Here is a 7,875-nt window from a genome sequence, read left to right as displayed (position 1 = left end):
TGCTGAGACAATTTGAGCCAGGCTAATAGAGTTCGGACAAGGCATAGCTGAGGACACTGGTCGTCGCGATAGATAGTGAGCACGATCGGTTCCTTCTTATCGGTTTTGCCGCTAATAGTAACGGCAAGCATGGTGACAGCGCCAAATCCATCCACCGACGTTAACCTTCGCAGGAACTGGCTGGACGTGAAGCCAACACCTTCGTCCGCACGCAGGAAGAGGCGTATGTGGAATAGTATCATGGTCCACAGTTTCCAGCCAATTAGATCGTTAGTCGCCAAAAGGTACGTACGAATGTTCACCAGCTCCAGCGGATTACACATCGACTCGGGGCTCGGGACGTAACCGGCCAAGTTGCGTTTCTTGATGCGGCTCATGCAGTTTATATAGTCCTGCGCGAATCGCGCGTTGCCCAAGCGCGACAAACGACCTCTACCAGCATGGTGTCGACATCCGGATACAGAACCTTTAGTTTTGAAGATGTCTTGGCAGCGCGAGCACGATTCTTCGTAGGCCACTTGGTCCATGTCCTTTGCCTTGTGCGCGGCGGACACGGCGGCACTAAATTGGACCATATTTTGTGGATCTTTCCACTGGCCATCACACAACACTTGTCCACCATCGACGTTCAGAACTGGGGAAGTGTCATCGAAGTAGAGTAGCGACCCCACAAGGCCAGTTTTGAACTTCAAGTAAGCGCATAAGCTCTTCACAGACATTGCTGGGACATGATGTGGAGAGTCTAAGCGAAGGATTAAGAGGGACGTATAGTCCCCAATAAGTCCAAGTCCAAGTCCAAAGAAATAACGTAGCCCTTTGTAGTGCTTGTCATACCCTCTTTCCGAGTGCGGCTCGAGGACCCAACTTCGGTAAACACGCTGCTCGTTTGGAGCTAGTAACAAGTCGTGTTCTTTCAACGCTGCCAACATTCCGGCTTCTGCACTTGCCAATTGCGCTGATTGAAAGCACACGGGGGACAACAGATGACAGGCGACGCGGCGGTCTCGTCGCAAGCTTGAGAGCAATGTCGTCGAAGGATGGTGTGTCGTTCATAGGGGAAAACGTCAAGTGACCTCGTGACCAATAACAACTACATCCAATCAGACAACGCAATCAAAAGGGTAGCCAATGAAATCATGTTATAGATTTTGTCCAATGAACATCTACCAAAAACATAATATCCTATCCTGACGCAAGAAATACCCGATTACATTTCATTGGCTAAAAGTCCAGACATTGTTTAGCTGATCCTTAACGGGGCGCCAATGTCCACTCCAGGTGCCCTCCTGCAGTCAATACGACACCAATTGCGACACTTCTTTAGCCTAGACATATCTATATCCTCTAAGCAATAACATAGACTCGGTCTAAGTACTCTATTACTGAAGCCCAACACACAGTTTCCCCCAGAACCCTGCACAACCACTCGACATGTTTCAGACCGAAATTGACCAACTTATCCTGCATATAAACTAATGAGACTTGATCTAGAGTATTCACATAAGCACGTAGATATGGAAAACGCTCAAGCAATCCAAAATCCGCCAAGCCTACGCCCAGGAATGGCCAAATATATTATCTCTAGTGTTCTGCGATTTTAAATAGTGTCGACACATGATTGTAGTGTGGTGGGCTTCGTAGTATTTTACTGTTAAAATATTGTGGTTGACGTGTGGATGACATGTGAATGAAAGGCTTATTCTATTGGATGACGTTCGATAAGTTCCATGCTTTATGTATTTTTCTCTAATACTCCGGAGTAATAAGTGTTGTCAACTAACGGTAACCGCATCGTACTTACGTGTGAAATACGTTCGTTGAAGACACCAAACGTGGCTACGTTAGTGGTGTATCACGAAAGTTATAAGCATGAGGTTATCATCTAAATTCCGACACGGCACGTGAACAAAAAATGGGTGGTGTCTATTGTGGATTTGGTACAAATTTCCAGACCCCGTCGAATCGAATCTCGCCGCCTAATCTAATCCCGAATCGACGCTATTGCCTAATCCAATTTTGAGTGGATTTAATTGGCTTTTATAGAAAGGACAAATATATTCAAGAATCAGAACTCCAGCGTGATTTACTGGTAATATTAGACAAATCACGCGAATTCTGGAAGTCTATAGAGAATTTTACAATATAACATTAAACTCATTCTATCCAGGGACGGTGTATAGTTAGTTACAGGTTGCGCGTTTTGAATTCTTGGTACTCGGCCTCACGAGTAATGGGATTGGCCTTGAGCGTCGCTGCTGTGATACGGTGCGATCTGAAGGCCGCTCCATCTTCCTCTGATCGCAAGTCCATTTGAGATCGCTTCTCCTTGTTGAATGCCACGTCTGGGCTCCCCGTCACATAGCGAATGCCTTCAAAGGTGACCATGGAGCCGGCAAATGCCATGATGCCAATGATGGGGTACGTCGCAGGGTCCGAAAACCAAGTCTTGTATGCGGACCGGGCGGCGCGGGTCGAGGGGGGGCATTGTAGTGAGTTCTGGGGGATTGAAAAGTGAACGATGCCTTTTTTGGTGAACGTTATCGTTTGTTTATACTGTTATTTGTACTGCAAAAATAATCCTCAAAGCAAAGAGACGCAAAATGCGTGCAAAAGACAAGCGAATTGAGGGTTGGGATTGGCCCGAGTTTCCATATGGGAAAAGATACGCATCCAATCATACCTTGAGGATTCGATCACCAGGGTAAAAATATTCATAAATGAATTTGACTCATTTATGGAAGAGGTACGTCATTTAACGTCATGTACCGGTACTATTATTTATAATAGTGGAGTATTATTGATTTGGTACAACTTCCGGACTCCGTCCAATCGAATCGTACTGTCAAGTTGTGCATTCTGCCAACCCTCTGTCTCCTCTCTTTCACTCACGTCTGCTCTAGTCTATCCGTCTCAGTCTCCTACCCATCATGGGCGCATAAAACACTCACAAAACGGACAGTGACTCTCAAGATCTGGCCTATCACAACCCACCACGTTGTACATCTATCCAATCACATCTCATCACGTCCCCGAATATAGACCAGTAGTTAAACGGGCTTTGAACTCCCACCTCTAATCTCACTTCTGGTTTTACCGCCTCTTACACAAGTGATCTGTTCCGTTGCTTGAAAACCCCGGAACACCTGCGCCAGTGCTTCTTTCTTCTCTGCCATCCGTCTACTCGTTCAGTCTCTTCACTCGTACGACCAAACTGATCACGAATCGCTCCCATTTATCATTCTCAAATTACTATTCACTGATTGGCTTTTACTGTTAACTTCGCGCTTACTGTGGAATAGGGAAAGCCAATCAAATACCGCGGCGAGATTTGTGATCGGTTTTACGAATCACGCAGAATTGGGAAATATGTAGAAAATTCATAATAATATCCTTAACAGTAAACAGCTTTTTTCACTTCGAATTTTTTGCCTTTGATTCCATTTACTCAGAATCTTTTCCTACAAATTGTTGTGAACTTTTGAAGTGAAAATGGGGGATAAAAGTACGTGCTGCGAGCTGAAGCCATGCAGTCAGTACAGGTACAGTCCGTTGTCGACATGAACATCATAGCAACGTTATAACGTTAATCACTTCTTCCATGCTTCCCGGGATTGACTGACGCGAGCTGGGGGCGATGAGATTATATGATCATCTTCGACATGGCTTTGCGAAGGTTCTGGAACACTCGAGACCAGCGATCGTGTTTATGAAAAATCCAAAGACATGTTCGCATCCTACCTCAGTACCGCTTTCCACCTACATATGGCAACCCATCATGAAGCAAGTCACCCCGTACGTGGGACGTCCCATCCGGTGAACCACATCCACAATCCAAGGACAGCAGCCGCTGGCGCCATCCAACTTGCGTTGTGCCCAGGCTGTTTGAAGGTTGGGTTGTGGTCCTACGAGCGCAAGTCTACCAGGCAGATGACTCGATGTCGTAACGTGGGATCGTTTTCCACGCGACAGCTCCAAGAAAAAAGTGTGTGTGAAGCTAGCCGCCAGCCAGCCTTGAAACGGCAACGGACGCAACCAATGTGGTCGCCCAACACGGACTCGACCGAGGACGAGCTCACGTCCGACAGCGATAGTGACTCCGACTCGACCGAAGTGGCAGAACGATGGAAGGGGAAGGTCGATGCTTTGCATGCGCCATATGCGAGCGCCACTTAAATGAACACCATTATTATTATTCTGAAGCACAACTACATATTAATATACACTGTACTACTACGTAGTACTACATAGTAATAGAATGTCCAAACGTGTCAGTGATTTGGGACGGAGTGGTATTAAATACTACGTAGTAGTTGTGATTAGTGGTAGGTACTACGGTAGTACAGTATCGAGAGTATGTAGTGGTACTGTAGGTCACGGTACAGTACTGGTTGGAATTTCTCGCAATGCGTTGCCTCACAGTCAGTAAAGTCTGTATAGCATCTCAGGGAGCCAGCTCGTGCGACGGCGCCGTAGTCGACATGATTTCGCCCAACTCCATCATACTCAAGAAGAGGCTCCCATGGGGTTAACTGTAAAACTGATGAAGTATTTGTACTTCGACGCCCCTTTGTCCTCACTTTGAAACTATGCTTGTCTCGAACATTGTCCGACACTGTTTTGTGGCACTGGTCGCGGCCGCCATCGCCGCCACGGCCACGATCTGCATCGAAGCACATTCCAACTTTGAAATTGCCAACAGCACCAACATCGTGGTCAAGTTTCACTGTAACTAGGGCCTCAACAGCCACCGCCGTCAACTCAAGAGGCAAATCCATCTCGCTCGGAAACTATCACGTACATCGTAGAGGTGTTAATGGAGCACTCCATCGTCGTCTAATCGTCGATGCTGTCTCGCTTTTGTCCTCCCACGTCGAATCATGGTATAAAAAAGGTCGTCAGTACACTGGATCGACTGCTCCATGTGCATTGACAACGGCACGAAGGTAATGGAGATTTCCTCCCTGGCAAAAGTCGAATTCGTTGTGATCCCCGTCGAAATCAAGCCTGAACAATCATTGCCACCAACCCTGAACACGAACCCAAACAGCAACGACCAACCAATGGGGCGTCGCCTTGATTCAAGCCCTCGCGCTTTGGGCCAAACGCATCAAGGGCGACAGCGTGCGATACACCCACGAAGCGTTAAAGTCGAATTGGCCAAGTGAATACGGACTCATCTCCCGGATAGTTCGACCTGTGCGACAAGACGGACAGTTTTGGGAATGGTGGTCGGCACAACTCAAGGCAGGGGGTGGCCCCAATCGCCAAGTGGTTTGCCTGCAAGGACTACACAGACTGGTGCTACCAGTACGAACTCATGCAAGATCGCGCAATTCATCCAGTGTCCCCGCGACAAAGACGATAAGAATCCCGACTGCAGCTAGGCACCGCATGTGATCAACAACAGCTGGGGAATGTATCGAGGGGCTCAAAACTGGATGGAACAGGGGTTGGAGTATGGCGCACCGCCAACTTCGTTCTCGTCATTTGCGACAGTAATGACGGGATAAGGGCTGCAGATACACGTGGTGGTGCCCCGTGTCGTCCCCCCTTGTGATTGGTGCGGGGGCGGCGGTCGATGGCTCGGATAAGTTGGCTTCCTTTTCAAGCTTTGGTCCGTCCACGGATATTGCACAAAGTCCGACATTTCCGCCCCTGGGGACTGGGTGCAGTCGGCGTCTAACTTCGATGACACCTGCGTCGTGGGCATGTCTAGCACAAGGATGGCATCCCCCCACATTCCTGGCGCCATGTCGCTGCATGTGTGGGCCACAAACTCGCCACGTACGATCAAGTGTACGCTCACTTCCTTCACCAACAACGTGGGTACTGCGACGTTGGGGCTGCCAACTACACTAAATACTGCGGATACATTCCCAACACCGAATTCCCTAATAACGCCGTGGACTTTGGTTGTATCAACGTTCTGAAAGCAGTTACCGCACCCACGAGCTGCCCCCGTTCGACGCGCCCATCCCCTCCGGCCAAATGCTCCACCTGGACAGATGAGTATCAGTACAAGCCAGGCTCCAAGTCCGCCTGAGTACTCAACCCGACCGCCCCCAATCACTTACAGCACCTTGGAGGACAACACGGACTATTCTGGCAACCACTTGGCTTCGACGAAGCAAACGGTTGCTGAATCGGGCTACTGTGCCGACAGTGAAAAGACATCGGGTTGCAAGCTGTTGGTGAGGTCGAACCGCGAAGGCGGCATGTGCTGGCTCAGGCACATCCAAAGATGACTGGGCGCACCTACATATCTTTGTATTCGAAGCTACAGTGCGCGCCATGTACTTCAAGCCACCCAGTTTTTGGCAGTTAAAATCCCGCCAATTAGAGTTCACGATTACCTGTTTGGCTCACTTGATGCAGCTTGATTGGCGGGATTTTCTGGTATAATGTGGTGTCCTCTGCAGTTCAATCAACCAATTTGCCGCCAAAATTGTACTTTTGCCCCGCGACAAGTACTTAAAGCCACTTCCAAACTTCCGCTCTATTGAACGGCACACACGACGTAACGTTAAAAGCTTCTGTCAACTTCTAAGTAAGACTACTCTGAATGCCATGTAACCACTAACAACCTTTACAGCATGGCAAAAGAAGCTCAACTCACCGACGAAGAGAAAGGGTCCATTGCGGCCTTTCACTTGGTCGGAATGTCCAACCGCGCCATCGCCAAGACCATGGGAAGGTCCAAGGATGTAGTACGCAACTACATCTTGGACCCTCAAGGCTACAGTACTTAAAACAGCCTTCTACGGCCGAAGTTACTGTTTGTACTTTACTTGGAGTATAAGACACCAGGGTTGGGTGCTGGAGTACTGTTAGCCAATGTGATCGACTTCTTGGACTCCACGAGAAGCCCCAGTTGTTGCCTTGAGTGTATTCGTGCGGTGGCATCACACATCGCTTCCATTTCCATACTATTACTGTATACTACAGTAGTTATAATGTTCATGTGAGTTGTTTTCTCAAATGTCGAAGAAATGAAGAAATGATTGGCTGAAAATAAACAACTACAAGAATGCTTGACCAATCAAAACCGCGGAAGAATCCGCGCTCAACTTTGATAATTACCATGGCAGGAAGAACACCCAACACGACAGCCGAGCTGACCGACGAAGGACTCATTGCGAACGACCGCGTGGTGCTTGACTTTGCGAGCGCCAACGAGGAAGTTGAAGAAGAGGACGAGGCAGAAGAAGGCGGTGAACGACCGGCGAAACGCCAACGTCAGGAGAAGGACACGACCAAGGCAGTGGAGGTACCGCTCAAAGCGACATTCGACCGCGTGGACAAGATCAACAACACCATCATGCGAGTCACAGGGAACGACGACAGTGGCTTTTGCATGTTCAACACGTCGTCGTCGTACCCCATGATGATGGTGTACAAGAAAGAAATTGCCGCGTCGCGCAAGCTCCTGAAGGCCAAGAAACCTCAAGATGCGTTTTGTATCGCCATGGCGGCGTATTTGAGCATGCAGGATTACGACGTATGGTACCACGACACGGAAGACCCTCGTACCGTGGAGCTGTTGTTTACGGCGTACTACAAGCTGTGGAACGACATCTTCAAGTCTGACGACACCACGCTTGGACTCAAAGGACGCGAGGCGTTGATCCATGAGCTGAGCAAGTTTGGCAATGGCGCCAAGGATGACCTTGAGTACAACTTTCCATGGTTTTTCAAGGCGTAGTTTAGTATTCGTGATTGATCATAACCAGCTACTATAACATAACATTGTAAATACACTTGCACCTCATCGTGAGTTTGACGATCATTTTGGAGCTCGAACGATGTCTCCATAGCTTTTGACTTTAACATGGAATTGTTAAAGAGTTGTGAAATAGTGTAAGCTACGGCCTTGGT

The 7,875-nt window shown here is 48.4% G+C and overlaps 5 protein-coding genes across 5 annotated transcripts in view; 3 read left to right on the top strand and 2 right to left on the bottom strand.

Moving 5' to 3' along the window:
• The window catches only part of H257_07898 (hypothetical protein), a gene marked incomplete at both ends in the record, with an annotated part of 1,164 nt that extends 589 nt beyond the window's left edge, over positions 1-575 (bottom strand). The window contains one exon of the mRNA XM_009833591.1: positions 303-575. Coding sequence (XP_009831893.1) covers positions 303-575 — 273 coding nt within the window. The remainder of the gene's footprint in view (positions 1-302) is intronic.
• Positions 576-1,618: 1,043 nt separating this feature from the next.
• Positions 1,619-3,173, bottom strand: H257_07897 (hypothetical protein; the record flags this gene model as incomplete). The annotated part of the gene is made up of 3 exons (XM_009833590.1): positions 1,619-1,701; positions 1,802-2,496; positions 3,105-3,173. The coding sequence occupies 2 exons, from the start codon at positions 3,171-3,173 to the stop codon at positions 2,185-2,187; spliced, it is 381 nt and encodes a 126-aa protein (XP_009831892.1). The 3' UTR covers positions 1,619-1,701; positions 1,802-2,184.
• Positions 2,899-4,338, top strand: H257_07896 (hypothetical protein). The gene is made up of 2 exons (XM_009833589.1): positions 2,899-3,200; positions 3,300-4,338. The coding sequence occupies exon 2, from the start codon at positions 3,724-3,726 to the stop codon at positions 4,171-4,173; it is 450 nt and encodes a 149-aa protein (XP_009831891.1). The 5' UTR covers positions 2,899-3,200; positions 3,300-3,723; the 3' UTR covers positions 4,174-4,338.
• A 248-nt stretch (positions 4,339-4,586) lies between these two features.
• H257_07895 (hypothetical protein) lies at positions 4,587-6,043 on the top strand (the record flags this gene model as incomplete). Its single annotated transcript, XM_009833588.1, has 4 exons — positions 4,587-4,725; positions 5,048-5,307; positions 5,385-5,495; positions 5,717-6,043. 4 exons carry the CDS (start codon positions 4,587-4,589, stop codon positions 6,041-6,043), a joined length of 837 nt encoding a protein of 278 aa, XP_009831890.1.
• A 396-nt stretch (positions 6,044-6,439) lies between these two features.
• Positions 6,440-7,781, top strand: H257_07894 (hypothetical protein). The gene is made up of 2 exons (XM_009833587.1): positions 6,440-6,547; positions 6,593-7,781. The coding sequence occupies exon 2, from the start codon at positions 7,028-7,030 to the stop codon at positions 7,700-7,702; it is 675 nt and encodes a 224-aa protein (XP_009831889.1). The 5' UTR covers positions 6,440-6,547; positions 6,593-7,027; the 3' UTR covers positions 7,703-7,781.
• The last annotated feature ends 94 nt before the right edge of the window (positions 7,782-7,875 follow it).

The sequence above is a fragment of the Aphanomyces astaci genome (assembly GCF_000520075.1).
Source record: "Aphanomyces astaci strain APO3 unplaced genomic scaffold supercont1.17, whole genome shotgun sequence".
In the NCBI taxonomy this organism is placed as follows: domain Eukaryota; phylum Oomycota; class Saprolegniomycetes; order Saprolegniales; family Verrucalvaceae; genus Aphanomyces; species Aphanomyces astaci.
Note: the sequence above shows the minus strand (reverse complement) of the source record. Positions and strands in the feature narration are given on the sequence as shown.

What these genes read in the sequence shown, in the direction of transcription:
- H257_07894 (XM_009833587.1), top strand. Translation starts at nt 7,028, where the DNA reads ATGCTTGACCAATCAAAACCGCGGAAGAATCCGCGCTCAACTTTGATA.
- H257_07896 (XM_009833589.1), top strand. Translation starts at nt 3,724, where the DNA reads ATGTTCGCATCCTACCTCAGTACCGCTTTCCACCTACATATGGCAACC.